The 21004-nt window shown below is 32.4% G+C and overlaps 1 protein-coding gene and 1 non-coding gene across 2 annotated transcripts; one reads left to right on the top strand and one right to left on the bottom strand.

The window, feature by feature from the left end:
• Positions 1-5540: 5540 nt before the first annotated feature.
• On the top strand, positions 5541-7986 carry LOC108663040 (uncharacterized). Its single transcript, XM_088809260.1, has 3 exons — positions 5541-6006; positions 6539-6618; positions 6700-7986. The coding sequence occupies exons 1-3, from the start codon at positions 5541-5543 to the stop codon at positions 7984-7986; spliced, it is 1833 nt and encodes a 610-aa protein (XP_088665386.1).
• Positions 5967-6073, bottom strand: LOC148761187 (small nucleolar RNA R71). The gene has a single exon (XR_016028103.1). It is a non-coding gene; the product is annotated as a small nucleolar RNA R71 (small nucleolar RNA).
• Positions 7987-21004: the final 13018 nt, after the last annotated feature.

Raw genomic sequence — 21004 nt, 5'->3', positions numbered from 1 at the left:
CTCTCTATAGAAAAGAGTGGCTATAATGTGATATTTATATCTAGGTTTAACTTATTAAAATTTGCAAAATAAGTCCTTAATATTATATTAATTATAATATTTAACCAATACCTAATTAAACTTTTTTAATTATGTCCTTAGTAGTTAAAACCTAGAATTTGATTTAAATCTAACTTAAATCTTCACACTCTCAATTTAATCCAAATTGCAACCTTTGCGTGTGACCCATTAAGTTTTCAACATGTCGGCAATGGAATTGAATTATAGTATTATTAATTAATTAATTTAAATGAATCATATTCAATTTTAAATTAACTAATTCAATTCCATAGACCATGATTGGTATCTAGCAATGCATCATGGCCACCCAATTGTTAAGAGAGTCAAAGGATTCTTTGACAACTTTTCAGTGTACAGTTTTTCAGTGTAATTCATTTCCTCATCATATATCCCGGAGATGATAAAAGTTTGGTGCAGTGCCTACTTTTATTGATCTCCATATTAGTTGTTGCAGTTAGATCATTAGCTTTATAGAGACTTATGAAACTCATTTCAAAATCTCTTAATCACCTTGGCAAGGATTTGATTAAGCTAATGCCAACCAAGAACTAATAAGATATTTTCACTTAAATCACTTGGGGTGATGATTCCTATCTTGACCATTCATATGCCTTCATGTGCTTCATACTATACCTAAAAACATCCTATTTTGGCATCCTTGGTTAGGCACTCGTAGGGATCAAATCAAAGCATAATACTCCACATACAAGACAACTTGGTGTCGCAAGTCTAGGGAGTAGTTACACAACTGACACATGAGAAGTATTGCATAGGCACTTGAGTGAGGTACCAAATGCATTTCTCATGGCGAGTCATGTTCAATGAACTTGCTCTCCCATGGCAAGCACCCACATGCTAATTCCAAGTATTTCTATAATTCAACTTATGAGAACGATTGCTTACTTCACAAGTAAGGAACATAACATGTGTTGATCTTTGAGCATTATTGATGCCTTGTCTCAATAATACAATGATCAGGAACTTTTAGGAACAATGCTTTGATGCATAAGGATCTCATAATTGTATCCTAATACAAATCCTTTGCAAGGCATATATAGTTCCATGGGCTTTGTCTACATAAGTACAAAATGTAATTAAATCACAAACTTATAAATAAAGAACTCCTTCAATGTTATTATGAATAACAAAATGTCATACATGAATATCTCAAATAGTAATTCCCACACTAGCACAGATTGGCTTGTGAGGCTTATTCTAACACCATGTGTAGATACATAGGCCATAGAGCTGTGTGGTAAAGGTCGTCCCTCGACAAATCAATTTTGGCATCTGATAGGTCTCGTTTCGATGTTTTTGCTCCGCTGAGTTAGTCACAAGCTTCCACATAGTGTTGGTTGTGGTTATATATGTAGGCACGTTGTGCCATATGAACTTATGTAAGGGTTGTTATGAGTGAACTTGCCTTGAATGGCCAACGTATGGCCTATAAATATTTGTATGAATTATATGCTAAGGATAATGTAATATATTTGGTTTTATTGTGAATATTTGATTATGGAATCCCTTGGCTTTGAGTTATATGGTTGTGAACTTTGAGGCTTGCTCAGGTTTAGTGGGCTTGCTTGTTGGGCTCGTGTGTCAATCACGGACCCTTTGGTTTGGGTCGTGACAAATATCGTAGCATAATATACTTGGAAGCTATTTTCTATTAAAAGTAAAAGGCCATTTTTTATGTTTTGTTACTAATACTATTTTAGGAATGTAGTATTTATTGTTTGCATGTATACCAGGTATAATTTTTCCTTCTATAATGTTTGAAGCCAATTGTGTAATGACTAGTTTAGTGCCGTTGCATAATCCAGAAATTTGGTTTATATTTCTTAATAACATAATCACATAACCTACTTTAAGATTGAGATTATGATAAGATATAACAAGAAACTTAAGTGAGTTTAAGAATTTAGTTGGATAAAGTAATTCAAGTTTTGACATTCGATCTGTCGAATGAGAAATTTTATCGCTATCATTATATGTCTTTGTTTCTCTTGGTACCAAGTTAAGCATAGATGCATTTATTAAATCAACTGTTTCATTGTAAGGGGTAAACAACTCTTGTTGTCAAATATGTAGTATCGGTATAATACTTCTCAAAATCATCATAAATTGTTGTCACAATATTTTTTATTGGATCATTTGTGTATGGAAGTAACAAATCATTAGGTAGTTTAACCAAATACGAATTATCTTCGTTTTCATGTATAGTTGTTTCTGAATTTTCATCGCCTATATTTACTAACCATTATCCAAATGCCCCAATTTCATTCCTTGATTGTTCATCTAAATCCTCTTGTTTTAATCTCATACTAGTCTTAAGATGGAAGACTTTACATTGAGTCCATAATGGCGATTGATTTATTGTTGCATTAATGACATCTATCTTTGTGCCACTTTCAACAATAGGTAAAAATTTTCTGAAGTCTCCTCCTAATAATACTGTTTTTCCTCCAAAAAGTTTAAGATTATTCTTAAAAGAATCATCATACATGATATCACTTAAACTTTTGTTTAAAGCTTCAAAGCAATATCTATGAATCATAAGAGCACCATCCTAAACAATCAAAGTACATGCTTGAATCAATCTGGTGAGTTAAGTTTTTTTTGTTTGACATGTGGAGGACTAGTTAATAGTTAGAGGTATTTTGAACCTAGAGTGAGCTTGTTCTACCACCTCATAATAGTAAAGATTCAATATCAGAAGAAGATACTGCAAGAATAATTTTACCTATTGATCGAATTGCAGAAATAATGGTGGTCCACAAAAATGTTTTACTTGTGCCTCCATGGCCATAGAAAAATATCATGTGTCCTTCTTCATTATCAATTGATTGACACATCGATAAATTTTTATTTGCTCATGATTTAATTTTGAGACTAATTGTAAATGTAAAAATGTAATCACTAAAGCTCAACACAAAGTTATAATTCGTTTCTTCATGTATCAATTGATTTTTCTGTAGATGTAAATTTCTATTTGTTGGCATGGGTAATTTAAAATTAGCTAAAAAACTAAAATTTTTTTGAAAATATCTTCGAGAGCAATTAAGGTATAATTCTTCAAATGATCTTCTGGAATTGAATATTCTAAACATCCAAATGCATGTTTCAACTTATATTTTATGTTATTTGAAAATAATTTTTGGCTGTTTTCTTAAAGTGTTAATGAATTTGCTACTTCACAAAACATTATTATAGTAACAAATAGTTGTCTTAATTGTTCATTTGAAGCCCATTCGGAAGCTTGTAAGAAATCATCATTCCATTCTTTGTCATTTCCTAGTAATCCTAATGCTTGACATGCTGCTTGATACGTTTGATATATGATACCATTAATTGTTCTAATGTGTTCATAGCTAACAGCTCCTTTGACAACATTCAATAACATACACATATAATATAGTTCTCCAACTCTAGGGTATACATAATTTATTCTTTTGATACATCTTCCTTGTTGTTTTTTTTTTTCCATTTCATTTCTTGTTTATCCCACATAAATTCTGTTGGAAAATCAACATAAATTAAATGTCTACCATCTTTATTTATTTCGTTTTAAACCATCCATTTTGTAAACATAGCCTTTGTAACATCAGGCCTATGAATTATTATAGATAATTTGTCATGGTTGTAAAAAAATATGTTTTGCTCATTTGGTAAATAGATTGTTAATCTATGAATAGTAGATTCTCGATGGTGCATTGGAAATCCAAAATTTTTCCCACATGCTTCATATTTTGATAAATATCTGAAATCTAAATATGTTTTGATTTCATTGATAATTCTATTTTATAGAATTATTGTAGTTTAATTTTTTTATGAAATATTAGCTAAGTCCTAAAGTTTCAATTATAATTTACTTATTTTTAGTTGCTTTTATAATTAGTTTATTTTTAAGTGAGTTATTTTAATTTTATGTTACTTCTTTTAATTTGATTGTTATTTATTAGTTTTTATATTTTTCGTAGGAGTTAAAGGAGATTGGGCTTAATTTTGGAAAGTAAGATGGTGAAAGACCTAAAAGTTTGTTTTCATATGCTGCAGTGTTTTGACCATAACTGGGCTATAGAACTTCAAATGATGCGATTCTTGGACCATTGGAAAGCTAAGAGATAGTGCTACAACTTTCATATAGATCACTTTACTAGTTCTTCCTTGAAGATAGAGAAAATCATTCAGAAAATGGCTGAACGTATTGTGTTAGGAATAAAAATTTGTAAAGACTGACGATTGATTTTTTTGGGCCTCTCATTACACTTTTAAGCCCAATTAAACCATAGGTCAACTTAAGGTAGTAAAGGTTAAGTTTATTAGTATAAATAGGATATTTTGAAGAACTTTAGGGAAGACAACCTTTAGAGATTTAAGAAGTTAGAAGTTGAGGCTAAAACTTGGAGATCAGGCGACAAATATTTGTTTTGTTTTCTTTCTTGGCTTTTATTTTTCTTGGTACTCTCAATGGTTGAATTTTATACAATGTTATTTGTCTTTGCGATCATGAATAGCTAATTTTCTTTTTCCAGGATTATAATTGAACTCACATGTAATCTAAATTTTTAATTTCTTTCTTACTTATCTTTAATGGGAAATGAATTGTTTATTCCAATTTGTTCTTAATGCTTTTAATTGCCTGATCACCAATTAAATTGATTTAGGAACCTAAACAAACTTGGAAAAAGTAGTTTAGTGCAAACTAAAATTGAGATAGCATATGATTATATTAATTGATTTGCATATAAGATAGAGATATAACTATAGGCCATATGTAGCTAGATTAGAGCCTGAACTTAATGAGTTTGTTTTAATTTCAATTCACATAGGGATATAGCGATTTGGTTAAAATAGATATTTTTATAAAATGAGTCGGGAAACCCTTATAAATAATTTAGGACTCTAGGTTAGCAATTTGACCCATTGAAATAAGTTAAGGAAGAGAGGTAAGATTTAGATGAAGTGTGAGGGATATTGTAATCCTAGGCTTGTTTGATTTGATATTTACTCAAGTTATTATTATTTTGATTTTTCTTAGTTTAAATTTTGGTTAAGTATTTTTAGTTAGTTAATTTAATTATTCGACATTGATTGTTTGGATAAGATTAAATTGTTATAATTTTAGTACTTAGTAAAATTTTATATCAATTCTCTGTGGGATCAATACTTTACTTGCTTATATACTATCTATTCGATACGTATACTTGCATAATATAATTTTAATTGACAAGTTTTTGATGCCGTTGCCGAGGAATTGTTTCTAGAATTTTTACTAATACTAATACTAAGCAATTTAGTCTTACTTCAAATTTTATTTTTCTTGTCTTAATATTCGATTTTGTTTGTTTGTAGATATCTTTGGTCATTGTATGCAAAGAAGAAACAACTTGAATCTTGTTCCTTTTGATCTTGAGATAGAAAGAACTTTCAAAAGACGTTGAAGGGAGAATTTGCAAGTTGTAGCTTTAAATCAGGCAATGGTTAAGGAGAACAATTACAATGGCAATAATGCCATTAATCTGGTTCCCGAAGCAAATAGAGCACTGCAGGATTATGCTATTCCTCTTTTGCAAGGTTTACACCGAAGCATTAGGAGACCTTCCATCAATGCAAATAAATTTGAAATTAAACCAGCTTACATTCAGATGATCCAATCTTCAGTCCAATTTGGTAAGTTACCCAATGATGATCCTAATTCTCATTTGGTAAATTTTCTGGAGATTTACGATGCCTTTAAATACAATAGAGTAACTGATAATGCTATTAGATTGAGACTGTTTTCGTTTTCTCTGAGGGATAAAGCAAAAAGCTGGCTTAATTCACTGCCCAAAGGGTCTATCACTACATTGGAGGACTTGGCTCAAAAGTTTCTCGCAAAGTTTTTCTCACCTACAAAGATTGCAAAAATGAGGAATGATATCACCTCATTCATACAATTTGATGGTGAGTCCTTGTATGAAGCCTGAGAGAGGTTTAAAGAACTACTAAGAGGATGTCCACATCATGGGATTCTTGATTAGTTGCAAGTTCAGACATTCTACAATGGGCTAGTTTGGTTAATAAAAATCACAATTGATGTTGCTGTTGTTGGGGCATTAATGAGTAAGAATACTGCAGATGCTTATAATTTGTTAGAAGAGATGGCCTCAATAATTATCAATGGCCTTCAGAAAGGTAGGGTCTGAGAAAAGTTGTTGGAGCTTATGAAATTGATGCACTTGGCAACTTAACTACTCAAGTAGCTACGCAAGTGGCTGTACTGTCCAAGAAGTTTGACACATTGAGAGTTCATGTAGTTTAAAATTCATTTGTAGTTTGTGAGATGTGTGGAGATAGTCATTCAAGTGATCAATGTTCATACAATTCTGCCTCAGTCCAATTTATGGGGAACTTCAACAGGTAGCAGAATAACCCATAGCTAACACATACAATCCTGGTTGGAGAAACCACCCTAACTTTTCATGGAACAATGCAGGTCCTTCCAATCCAAACCCTAACATGCCTCCTGGTATTCAACGACAAGCTAGACCACCAATTCCTGAAAAGAAGTCCCAAGTGGAAGAACTTCTCTTGTAGTATATATCAAAGAATGATGCCATAATTCAAAGCTATGGAGCATCCTTGAGAAATCTTCAGACCCAAGTGGGACAGCTTGCAAATTCCATCAACAATAAACCTCAAGGTGCCTTACCAAGTGATACACAAGTCAATCCCAAAGGTAATGAACATTGTAATGCAGTTACCGTTAGGAGTGGAAAAGAAGTTGAAGGGGTGAATGAAAAATCAATTGAATATTCAAAGAAGCATATATATGATGACAAGGTAATTGTTGAGAAAGAAGTTGAGGTGGAAAAGACAAATAATGGGCAAGTTAAAAATCGAGGGAATTCTCAAGCAAATTATCTTCCACCATCATTCCCACAAAGGTTGAAAAAGCAAAAGCTTGATAAACAGTTTAAGAAATTTCTCAATGTCTTTAAGAAGCTCCACAAAAATATCCCTTTTGCTAAAGTTTTGGAAAACATGCCAAGTTATGTTAAATTCTTGAAAGACATCTTAACCAAGAAGAGGAAACTAGAAAATTTTGAAATAGTGGCACTTACTGAGGAGTGTAGCGCAATAATTCAAAACAAGCTTCCACCAAAACTTAAGGATTTAGGGAGTTTTTCTATCCCTTGTACTATTGGTAGATTTAAATTTACTAAAGCTTTATGGGATTTGGGTGCAGGTGTTTCAATCATGCCTTTGTCGATTGCTGAGAAACTTGGACTTAATGAGATACGACCTACCATAGTTTCTTTGCAATTAGCAGATAAAACAATCAGGTACCTTGTTGGGATTATTGAGGATGTATTGGTTAAAGTTGGGCATCTCTACATTCTGGTGGATTTCATTGTGCTTGAGATGGAAGAGGATCTAGAAATTCCTTTAATCTTGGGACGACCATTCTTGGCTACTGCAGGTGTAATCATTGATGTGAGGGAAGGCAGGATAACTTTTAAAGTTGGAGAAGAGGTTGTTGAGTTTAATATTTTCAATGCAAATAGACATCCTAGCTCTACAAATTGTTGCTATAGAGTAGAGTTAATTGATGAAAGCAAAGGTGAACCTCTTTCGCCACCTACAATTGAGCAAGCACCAATCTTTGAGTTTAAGCCACCACTTCCGCTCGTGAAACCCAAGCAATCACCAAAGGAGTATCCTCTACCACCATCTAATTGTCCTTTTGAGATTAGACAACAAGTAATGATGCTTTCTCGATCATACTTCAAGCTTTTTCTATGGAAACGCAAAGAAAAATGGTGGGGTCCTTTCAAAGTAATAAAAGCTTATCCTTGTGGAATAATTGAGATTGATAGTAAGGATACAGGCACATTCATGGTGAATAGGTTGAGCCTCAGACCATATTTGGAGGATGAATAATTGAAAAAGGGGGTGCTATAGTCAAGTTAGTGACTATGAAAAAACGCTTTTTGGGAGGCAACCCAAGCTCCTCAACCTTACTTATTTTCATCTTTTATTTAAGTTTTATTAGTAACAATTTATTTCTTGTGATCTAATTCTTTTTATGTTTCCTTTTTGCAGGTAATTGGTTTCGAAAAAAGTAAAAAAAAAAAGATCAAAAAAGCTGAAACAAAATGTTTCAGCATCGCGGCTTTCAAAGGGATTGTCGTGGCACTGGACAAACCAAGGAAAGTAGAACGTTTGAGCACCGTAGCGCTAAAACCCAAAGTGTAATGCTTCGGGTGTCAAGAGATGAGCGTCGCGGCCCTCAAAAGTGAGCTAATATGTGAATTTAAGTGGGGGAGACTATAATATTCCGTACTTTAATATGGTGGCTAATTGTGAAACCCCGACCTCCACAGATGCGTGACTAGACGTAGACTGTTGAGTGCATCAAATTCACATATTTAATGGGAGATTAAATACCTAATTAGTCTAAGTTGGACTAGATTTAGGATTGAATTTAGGTATTTTTATTTATTTTATTAGTTTAGTTTAATTTATATTTAAATGTTTATTTTGAGTTAATGATGCTAGTTTTACATTATTTTAATTATTTTATGTTTTTATAGGAGTAGGATAAAAAATAATTTCAATTGGTGAAGAAAGGTGCATAATTAACTGTTGCTCTATTTGTATATATTTCGGTTTTTCAAGCATATCTCCCACTACAGAAGTCTAAATGACATGATTTTTGGACCATTAGAAAGCTAAGAGGTAGAGCTACAACTTTGATTTTCACTTTGCTCATTTCTGATCAGAAGGTGGTCAAAATCTTTGTCAAAGTTAAGGTACTGCACCAAAAGAACAAAAAGGGGGCATTTTTGTAAATTTTGTGAAACTTTGATGACTTTAGGATAAATATCTCATTGCTTCCACACCTTATCCTCACTTTCAGCAGCTTCTTTTTCTTCTTCCCATTCTTTTTCCTCAATAAACATTTTCTCCCTTCCATGGAAAAGAAACCTTAAGGCTTCCATAACTTTCTCGAACTAACTCCGATTCTCATGCTTTTGTACACTTTTTCATAGGGTTTTTCATACATTTTCACTTTTTCACCTTAAGAACCCTCAAAAGCTCTTCCTCTGTACTTTCTCTCACTAGTTGAACATTTTGAGAGAGAGAGATAGATAGACTTTCTTTGATAGCTTGAACAACTCTTGAAAAGAATTCCACTATAAAGCCACTAAGGTGAGTAATGAGGTAGATTTGATTTTTGAGTTGTTGATGATGGTCAATAATTAGGTTTGTGGGCTGATTTATTGTTGAAGGTTATTTAATCATGTCTAGTGTGAACAATGACTACTTAAATGATAATTAGAAGCTAGTTAGGAATAACTAGTAAACTTGATTTAGGAAACAACTTTTGGAATAATATTTATGTAAATTGAGTTGGTATGATGCTATTGTGTGTGATAGGTTCCAACGAGACTCCACATCTCCATTCGGAGCATTAGACGCAGTTAGAGTCGATGAAAGCATGAACAAAGGCATTGTGAGTGAACTTGCATGAAATTGTTTTGGGATAAATGCATACGTGTTTAATTGAATCACTTGAAATGTTTTATCGGACTTTTCTTTAAAATGTGCATGGAACAAGCCCTTGATGAAATATTTTTATATGGTAAAATATATGATATAATGAAACCATGTGTTCATATATTATGTGGATATGTGTGTTATGCTTCAAGTGATAATGCTGTATAATAGCTATAACCGTGCACGTGGGGTGTGGGAGTGTATGTGACATTGCCGGTGGTGTGCAGTGTGGGAGTGCACATGCCGGTAATGATGTGGGCGGGAGTGCATGTGATGATATTGAAATGTTCATGTAGGGAGTGCACATGATGATATTAAAATGTGCGTATAGAGAGTGCACATGATGATATTGCCTTGTGCGTGTAGGGAGTGCACATGAGTTGAGTAAGGCTACGGTGGTGTACATGTGTATATATATATATATATGCTATAGCCAAGTTATGAAAATAAAAATGTGATTGTACTATATGCTATAGAATGCCTTTCTGCTACAGCGAGAAACCCTTTGTTTTGCTTGTCTTGATTGGATATTTTCTGTAGTTTTCACTCTTTTCAACTCCATTGTGGATTATAAATCCTTCACTTTAAGGGACTAAATAATCAAAGGTTGAATTAAGGGGCTTTACAAGAAATTAAACTAAATTGCATTGATTTTAAAATAAGTGCATTGTGTTTTCAAAATCTTTCCATATCATTTGCTTGTTCCCTTCCTATGTTCACTCACTGAGTTTATACTCATTATTTTCAACTTCATGTTTTAGTTTTCAAGTTCGAAGGTAGATGGATTCCTAAGTCGAGGTGTTTCCTCTTATTTATTTTTTCGTAGGTCACCTTGACACTAAATATTAGCGCCCACGCCTAGAGTCACTTCGCTGACGGTCAAGGTCTTTGTATATGCATGTCAAACCCTATTCTATAAAATAATTATGACATCATTTACATGTTCAATAGAATGTTTGCATATTTAGGAAGTTCGAAAAATCATTAAAAGACGATATTACCCATAATGGTACCATTAAGTCGATTAAGCCTCGAACTAGTTCAAATAGAAATTTTAATGTGAAATTAAGAGTTTCATAGTTCAGGGATGACTCAAAATGGTAATTCGGAGTTCGAGGATCAATTTGGAGTCAAACTGGAATGTTCACTATCTAGGGGTAAAACAGTAATTTTACCATCTCGGGGGCAATCGGTAAATTTTCACCCCCGACACTTGTCAAGACCAAGGGATTTTATTCATCATGAAAATGGATAAACATGAGAAATGTGTTGTAGAGAATTAAAGAATTAAAATTCAAATATTTAAAATTTGATCCAATAAGGAAATGTCATGTGTCATGCTTTTATTATTTTATTGTTTCTTTATAAAAAGGCATAAAAATCAGCTCATTTCTCCCATAGTGGTCAGCCAAACCAGAAGAGAAGAGAAACCAAGGAAGAACAAACCCTAGGTGGGAAAAATCAAAGAGAAAGTGTTGGAATTCAAGGATTTGATCAAGCAAAGGTAAAATTTCTTTGATTTTGCTAGTGATTTACCTTACCCATGCATTTTTTCTTAATTTCCATGGTTGAGAAGCATGCTTTCATGGTAAATTCATGGCTGGTCAAAATGGGTATGGAGAGAGAATGATCTTGGATTGGTTTGATTTTTAGGTATGTTAGTGTTTTTAGGTGATTAATGATGTGTAACATGAAAACAAGTGAAGAAAACCACCAAAGGTTTGGTGCCCATCAATAGCCGAATTCTTTAAGTGAATAATGAGGAAGAATGAGATGTTATTCTAGGTGATTTGATTAAGAAATAATAGTCTTTGGTGAATTGAGGGATTGGAAAAGAAATAGAGCAAGTTGGAGTGAAATTGGACGCATTGGCCAATTTATTGGATGAAAAATCGACTTAGGACAATATCGGGTCTAGATGGCTACCCGTGTATTTTTCATTTCATATCACGCATATATATCGAGCCTGAAATAGCTTATGACTGTTAGACATAATTTAATTGGAATATATGACATGGATTATGGCTAGGTGGTGAGCCATTGGATACGGGTAAAGGACTGTACCTGCGGACTGAAAATAGGAGTATTTCTACTCCTAATACTGTGAGTAAACTTATTATCGTCTTAATTATCTAGAGTAGTTTTATACAATTGTGTGATTTTATAGAAAATGGGTTTAAATGGTAAATTGCTATGTTTTAGGAGAAATTGTGATTTTATAAAATGATTTTATAAATTTTTTAAAAAATTGAACACTGGTTTTGAAAATAGAGTAATTGGAGACTGCCTGCTTGTGTTATAAATTGTATTTTAAATTATATGGCTTATAGCAATATGTGAGCATGAATGGCAAAGTCAATATTTGTATCAAAATTATATATACTATGTATTTAGCCTTGAGAGGCTGGATTGTAATAAATTACCATGTCATGCAGATAAAGATTTTATAAATCAGTTGGTAGATAAAATAATCCATAATCCCTACACTGGAGGTTCTGTGGACCAGCCTAAGAGAGGGGGCACAGAATCAGATATACCTTACCTCAATCAGAGAGCCGTGTGGAGGGTGTCTCTGGAGGTAAAGATTTGAGTGTACTTCACGTGGACCACCACGTGAGAGTGAGACTCAGCCAACGCCAAGACATGGCTAGATTTTCAAATGTAAAAATATGTTCATGTGTGTACTATACTGAACAACCTTGGAGGTCTTGATCAGATGCCTAGGCCAAGGCATCCCCGGGAATGATTTTTGGCAGGAGCCAAGTTTTGTGAGATATATAAGCCATGTTGATTAATCGAGTAAACTGAATATTCATGTTATGAAACATAAATTGGAAAAGAATATTTTAATTCGTCTCCATTTACTCGCCTTTAGATAGTTTAGATGGTGTCTGTTTACTCACTGGGATTATGTAATCTCACCCCTCTTCCTATCCATTTTTCAGGCTCAGGATAGGTTGTTGATAGTTGATTAAGACGAGAATTAATCTCGGAGTTGCATCCTGGAAAGTATGGGTTCGTAGCCCTACACCTTCTTGGTCAGTTGGGGCCTCACGTGTCACTGTAAAAGTAATTTTATGCTTTGGTTATTTGCTTTATAGTATATGTGAATATAATTAACTTTTACGCTATAAGAATTATTTACCGATAGCTTTATAAAAATTATTTTACAAGAAAATAGTTTATTTTATTGAATATTTTTATTATATTCAAATGGCCAAATTTTCACTTTAAATGAACGTTTTAGATACTTAATTTTTTTTAAATCACTAAATACATATTTTTTGCTTACCTACTACATTTTTAGCAAGTTTTAAGATTTTCGATGAAAAATGACAAAAATGCCCTTGTGAGCCAAAAATCAATATGTTATGTTCTGATTTGGAAATGACTCGTAATCCTTCAAATTGCAATATTTGATAACTATTGCTCACCAGGGAAGTGCGAAAGCTGATACGAGAGCCTTGGGAGGTTTCGATCGGCATTCGGGGTGAAGAATGTCTGTCGAGGCTTCACGGCGGTTGTCACCGGCCCGATGGGGAGTTTTGGGTCGTGACAATGCACATATATGTTTAATGTGAATTGTTAAGATACATTTGACAAACTATCTATATATATTTTAATTTATGATGCCAGTGTGAGTATTTACTTGGGTTCTACGAATTGTCTTCAAAGAAATTAGCATTCGAACACTATTAAGTATAGATCTTAAAGAAATATGAATGATAGATGAACTAATGTACAGATTCATATAGGAAGGCTTGCTTGGGCCTAGTGGGCTATGCCTATGGGTCCTTGCGCCAGTCATGGCTTGGGATTGGGTTGTGACAATAGCAAAGACTGATTCTCTTATTCATAGTCAGGTAGTATCATTGAGGAACCTTGAGACACAAGTTAGTCAACTTGCTAATGCCATCAATAATAGGCCTTAAGGAACTTTACTGAGTAACACTGAACCCAATCCCAAAAGAGAAAGAAAAGAGCATTACAATGCAATCACATTCAAAAGTGGGAAAGCGGTAAAAGGTAGTAGTATGCAATTTGATTCTCCAAGTAAACCTATTGAAAAAGAAACAGTGGTTGAAAATTTTGAAGAACAAGCTCAAGGTGAGAAAGCTCAATCAAATCCATCATAACCACTATAACTTTTCCCTTTATGTTATTATAAGTAGAAACTTGACAAGTGATTCTAGAGATTTCTTAAGGTATTTAAGAAGCTCCATATTAATATCCCTTTAGTTGAAGCTTTGGAACAGATGCCAAGCTATATTAAGTTCTTGAGAGACATTCTAACTAATAAAAAGAAGTTGGAAAATTTTAAGACAATTGCACTTAATGAGGAGTGCAGTGCTATGATCCAAAATAAGCTTTCACCAAAGCTTAAGGATCCATGGAGTTTTTCTATTCCTTGTACTATTGGTAAAGTTGAATTTTCTAAAGTTTTATGTGATTTAGGTGCTAGTGTTTCATTTATGCCATTTATTGGTAGGAAACTTGGACTTAAGGAGATACAACCTATTACAATTACCTTACAATTAGCAGCAGATCAATCAAGTACCCTATAGGGATTATTGATAATTCTATGAAATAGAATTATTTTTATCTCAAATTGTTCGTAAAAGCTAACTAAGTTCTTGAGTTTAGGTTAGAATTTAGTTATTTTTCTATTTAGTTTATTTTATTAAGGTTATTTTAATTTTATGTTTATTTATCTTAATTTATTTACTATTTATTAGTTTTTATGCTTTTGTAGGATTTAAGAAAAATAAGGCTTAATTTTGGAAAATAAGGTGTTTGAAAGACCAAAATTTTGCTTGCATATGCTTTAGTGTTTTACCCATAACTCTTTCCAAAAAAACTCCAAATGATTCTTTTCTTACATCATTGGAAAGCTAAGAGACAGATCTACAACTTTCTTGTAGATTACTTTGCCTAGTTCTACTTCAAAGATAGAGAATATCGAGTTGGAAAATGATGAGGCGTAATGCTACGGGAATGGAAATTGTGAAGATGATATTTGATGTTTGGGCCTTATTACACTTTTTAGCCCAAAAGTTAGAGTCACTAGGTTAACTTAGGGAATTTTAGGTTAAGATTTTTAGTATAAATAGGATGTTTTAGGAGAATCAAAGAGACAACTTTTAGAGATTCAAGAAGCTGAAAGTGGAGATCGAAACTTGGAAAGTAAGGCTATAATTAATCATTTTGTTTTCTTCCTTAGCTTTTATTGTTCTTGTTACTCTAAGAGGTTGAAATTTATATATTGTTATTTGTTTTTTCAATTATGAATAGCTAATTTTATTTTCTAGGATTACAATTGAACTCACATGTAATTTAAATATTTAATTTCTTTATCGCTTATCTTTAATGGGATCTCTTTAGTGCAGATTTCTACTGAACATGTTGAGGTGATTCAGACATAACATGAGTTAAAGAGATCCAATCAATGTGATTCTTAGATCATTGCAAAGCTAAGAGATAGACCTATAACTTTCATGTTTACCATTTTTGCAGGAAGGTAGAATAAGTGGCAGCACCGCGGCCTTGTAGAGCTCAAGGCCATAGCACCCAAGCGTGCACATGGCACCCATATAGAAACCCAAGAGTCTAGTGCTGAAACACCCAATGAGGAGCACTGTGGCACCAGTTGGAAAACTGAAAAAAAAATATAAAATTTAGGAGTGCCGCGACACCCTTGGAGCCAGGGCACCGTGCTTTAACTTAGATTATTAATGTGTAGCCAATCAGGTAATGAGTTTTTAGGGTTTTTTAGAGCTTAAATAGGCCTTTTCTAGTAGTTGAGAAAGGAGGCAGAAAGAGGCATTGAATGACAGTTTTTGAGAAGAAAAGAAAAGGCTCTCCAACAACAGAAACGAGAAGAAATCAAAAGAATTAAGGATCCATAATTGAAAGAGGTTTTGATACTCTTTGCTCTTCATTTCTTTCTTGTTATTTTGCTTAAGAAATGATCTTTTCTCTTAATTTAATTATGTTTGTTGTAAAATGATGATGAACTAATTTGTTTTCTAGGATTATGGTTATTTCATTATGTAGTTTGAATATTTGAATTTTCCTTACTTGTTATTAATGAAAATTGCATGGTTTATTTAATTATTGCACTTATTGCCTTTTACTGTTTGATCACTAGTTGAAATGTACTGAGTCTTTAAATGGAACTTGACAGAGGGAGTTTAGAACAGATCATTGTTATGAATAGCCTTTGTTCGACTCACTTTGGAGTTAGGTGATAGTTTTGTGTTTAAGATAGACATATACCTAAATACCTTAGGCAGCCATATTAGAACACGAACATAATGAACTTTTTCTAATTAATTTGCATAGACATATAAGATTAATTTAAAAAGGTATGTGTGCACGATCTCGATAGAGACGTCTACATAATATGGATTTAAGTTAGCCATGTATTCCATTAATCTAAGTTAAGGAGAATGATTCAATTTCGATGTGTTAGAGTAGGATCTTAGTGGATTGATGTGATTGTGTAAAGCATGGATTTCAAAAAATTTCTTATATAAAGGAAGTAAGTAATTCAATTACACAAGCAGAAACACACATCATTCTTATTGCAAGTAACATAATCACATCCTAAAAAATAAGAATCTATTAAGTAAAAAAAACATACCTTTCATTTTGAGATTCTTATTTTTGGACACCATCACACCAACGAATGATTTCTCAACCAAATAAGTTTATCACTTATTCTTCAAGAACGCTTTCAACTTGAACCTTGAGTGGAGAAGGTGTGGAATGCAAGACCACAAGATGGCAATGGATTTTGTCTCTCTTTTCTTCCTAAAAATTAATGGTTGTTTTCTTCTATAAAATTCAGCCAATAATGGGAAAGAGGAAGAAAGATACGACAAAGTTTGGAAAAGGAGGAGAGAAGTGATGGTTGAAACTTTTTCAAGAAAAAGTACGTTTGTTTCTTTTTGTCCAATCTCTTCACTTTTTATTAAAACTTTTGTCGCAAAGGTTTAATGAAAATCAAACACCTTTGAATTGATTTTGACTATCCATTTAGAGCTATGGGAGCATCAAACATGCTCCATAATTATCAAAATTAAAATTAAAGAATAAATAATTTAATTCTTTAATTATCATATAGAGTTCTTGATAAAATAAAACTCCTTGTTGAATAGTAACTCTTATATTATTATTATCCATCTTTATTGAAAAAGAAGTACGAATAAATAAAAGAGTGATAATCAAACATGGAGTCTTCTTTTATCAACATGGATGTCTAGATTTATTTGCAAGAATCCTTCTAGCATTATCTTAATTTAAGACAACTCTTGTCTTTAATTATGACAAAAATATTTTATCTTGTCTAAATTGAGACAAATATGTTTCCTTGTTTGCATTAAGACAAAATATTTTTCTTGTCTTAAATTAAAACAAACATATTTTCTTGTCTAAATTAAGACAAACATGTTAAAGCTGTGATTTTTGTACACAATTTGATTAATTAAATAAAACATGCATTCTAACTTAAACAAGTTAAATTCGATGAAGCTAAGTGGGGAATATATTTGGACATAGTTATTCCAAGCTTCAATAAGCTTAGAATTATTCTTAATTGCATTAAAAAAATAATTCAAGCTTATTAACAATGAAATCACTCCACCATAGATTCATGGTTGCACTATTGGATTAACTATAATTATAAAAAATAATTTAATACTTAATATTAATTATTAGTTGTCCAATTGTAAACCTTATATTGTAAACCCTCATAACTATCCAAAGACAAAAGATGAAATTATCGTTTTGCCCTTTATATCAATTTTATCCCTTAGTCTCAAATTTCATCCAATTAGTGATTCAATACTCTAAATCTAATCTTATGAGTATCTAGATGTGATGAGCAGCTAATTCATCAATCCACTGGACCCAGATTAATCACCAATCTTCCTAAAATCACTAAAAGTGATGTTAATGCTATGAACTCCATTATTTGGATATATGTTTCCAAATGTTCATCTCGATTATAATCCCACAATACGGAGACTAGATCAACGCTTTATGATGATCATGCTCATGGCAAATCAAAGATTATAAAGGTATTAAACACGAGCCCACTATCCATCAAGATTTCGGTTCTACTACAAGTAAATGCATAAGTGTGAGATCAAGATTTAAGTAACAGTTAAACTTAAATTTAGTTCTCACATGCTTCTAGTGGATATTACAGTGTCATTACTAGAAGTCAACCATTTCGATGATTTGAGACTCATCATTCCCTTGAAATAAATCACATTCGTTTTGTTGGAAGTAATTTGGACACTACAACCTTAACACAATAAGATGACTAGCTTTATTATGTGGTTGTGAACAATTTTTAGATTCAATTAAATTATATGTCTTCTATGTATGACTCTTCATAAAAATGAATTTTAATATCTCAATAGAATCATGGTACCTTAATAACTAGATAATGAATGCTTACCTAAAACAAACTCTTCATCTTATTATCAAAATGACTTTCATTAAAATAAATTTAATGAAATCAAGCATGAGAATATACTTGCTTTTCAAGGCACCATATTCTAAAAATTCCTAACAAGATGAAGTTTTGAAAAACACCATAATCCTAGGTTTTGAGTAAATATTTCTTTTTCACATTTTGATTTTAATTAATTATTTAGTTAATTAATTATTTTTAGTTTAATTAATCATTTGAAATTGAGTGCTTGGATAAGAATACTTTGTTATAAATTTAATACTTAGTAAGAATAGGTACAAATCTTTTTGGGGAACAATACTCGACTTACCTTTATACTGCTTGCACAACCACATTAACTTATGTGTATTAATCCGACAACAAGTTTTTGGCGCCATTACCGAGAATTTGTTTTCTATTTATATTTACTGATATTAAATTAAACAAATGATCTTAGACCAAGCTTTTTCTTTTTCTTTTGTGTTTTTCAAGTGTGTTTTGACATTATATGCGCAGAGCACAAAACTTAGAGACTATCTTATGTGACCTAGAGATTGAGCGGACATTTTGAAGATTGAGACGAGAAAGTTAACAAGTTTCTTTTTCTTCCAATACAATGCATAAGCAACGAAGAGAACGGCAAGTCCAAGAGAAAGTAGTTGAAGATAATCGTTCGTTAAGGGACTATGCTGTTCCTTTAATACAGGGTATCCCATCAAGCATCAAAAGGCCAACTATACAAGCAAATAATTTTGAGATCAAGTTGACCATCATCACTATGATTTAGAGTTCAATCTAGTTTGTGGTCTTCCAAATGAAGACCCAAATGCTCACATATCTAATTTCCTTGAGACATCTAACACATTTAAGCACAACAGGGTCACAAATGATGCCATTCGAATAAATCTAATTTTCTACACTTAGAATTTAAATTTGATGGATGTGGAAATGAGTGTTATTTTTATCATTGAGGAGTTGAATAGTTAGTATAAATTATTTTGTATATACGGATAGTTTAGTTGTAATGTATATTGCCTAGTTGTGGTCGAAAGTGTGTTGCTTGTTGTGTGGGTATTTCGATAATCATCATGGAACCAAAGAAAAAGACACGTGCTAGTGGAAGTGGGAATAGCTTTGATCGAAGTAACTTTATATTAGCCAAGGTTGAGAAGCGTCACACCTAGTCTCTAGCGTAAAAATTTATAATTCCAGAATGTGGTATCATTGTTTGGAGAGGACTTTATCCTCACATTGACAACATTATCAACGAAAGGCAATGGGAGAAATTTTGCTCCCAATCAGAGGCAACGGTAAAGCTTGTTGTTCGGGAATTCTATGCCAACGTAGTTAAGCATGAAGATGGGTGAGCATTCATTCAAGGATGCCAAGTACCATTTGATGCTCGTACTATTAATCAATTTTATAATACACCTAACATTGAGAAGGATGAATACGACCAATTTGCGAATGGTGACATCGATTTGGATGAAGTTTTAGGGTTTCTTAGCATTTTGGGTATTGAATGGAAAATGCATAAGGGTGTTCCAATTTCATTCAAAGCTAATGCCATGGATAATGGCTACAAGGTGTGGTATTATTTCTTAGTCGTAAAATTACTTTTTGTTAAACACTTGAGCAATATAACCAAGGATCGAGTGATCTTCTTATACACAATAGTGATCGAAAAATTTATCAACATTGGGCAATTGATCTTCAACAACATTATCATATTAGCTTGTTCACCACATGACGAATTCTGGTATCCATCCTTGATAACTGCCTTATGCGATCAAGCCGGAGTTGTTTGGTCACTTAATTAAGAGTTGCTACATCTGAAGATTCCATTAGATGGTAGAATCATACACAAGTTTCACATGTGTGAGCAAACTGCTATTGAAGGAAGTTCATTGGCTACACTTCAACCATAGTGGCTGTTGTTGATTTGGCATACTCAAGTATACGTGTTGAACAACTAATATAGATAGTAAATCTAGATTATCGTTCCCACAAGGATTAGTTTCTAAAGTGTCACTAAATAATAAAATTATATAACAAATTAATCTTATTTAAGCTAACCAAAAATTGAAAAGCAAATCAAAGATAAAATTAAAAATAAATAATAAATTAACCAAAAAAAAATAAATATGTTGGGCAAAGTAGTGGATTAAAGACCTAGGATCTTAGGTTCGTTTAACAGTTCATCTGATACTAGTTTTTCTTGTTATTTATCTTTACTTGGTTATTTTACTAATCTAGAATCCAAAGCTATGGACAAGTCTCCATCGAGATGCTTGTAGAAATACTAAACTTAATTAGTTCACTATATGTCTATAGGAATCAATTAAATTAAGTTCATTAAACTAGTGTCTTAATTTGGTTATGTATGGAAATTAGCATATGTATACCCGAATCACGATTTAGATCACCTAAGTGACGTGAACATACACTATTTAAATCTTAGTCCAACTTAAAATCTCTTTATTGAGTTTTAATTAGATTCACAAATGAATTAATTATTGATTAAGCAATTAAAGGCATTAAGAACATATTTGAATAAGAAAAACAATACCCATTCATGATAAATAATAGAAAAACCAGTATTCAAGCTACATGTTGAAACCCACCATAATCCCAGATAAGCAAATTAGTTCAAAATATCTAAATAAAATACTATCTAAAGAAATTTAGCCATTACTTCAAAACAAGAAAATAAGAATAACACAAAAGGAGAGAAATAAACTAATGTCAAAGAACACAAAAGGAGAGAAATAAACTGATGTCGAAGCTTGGTTGACTGTGAATCTCTCTCAATTGCTCTTAAATTCTTAATTGATTCGTAGCTCCAATTCTCTAGAAAAACTGTTACCTTCTCCTCTTTCTGAATACTCTAAAAAAGCCTTTTAAATATGAACAAGATGCCTTACTTTCTAATTTCCC

Source organism: Theobroma cacao, chromosome 8 (genome assembly GCF_053813885.1).
Source record: "Theobroma cacao isolate CCN51 chromosome 8, ASM5381388v1, whole genome shotgun sequence".
Classification (NCBI taxonomy): domain Eukaryota; kingdom Viridiplantae; phylum Streptophyta; class Magnoliopsida; order Malvales; family Malvaceae; genus Theobroma; species Theobroma cacao.
This window is presented reverse-complemented; position numbering and strand designations above follow the sequence as displayed.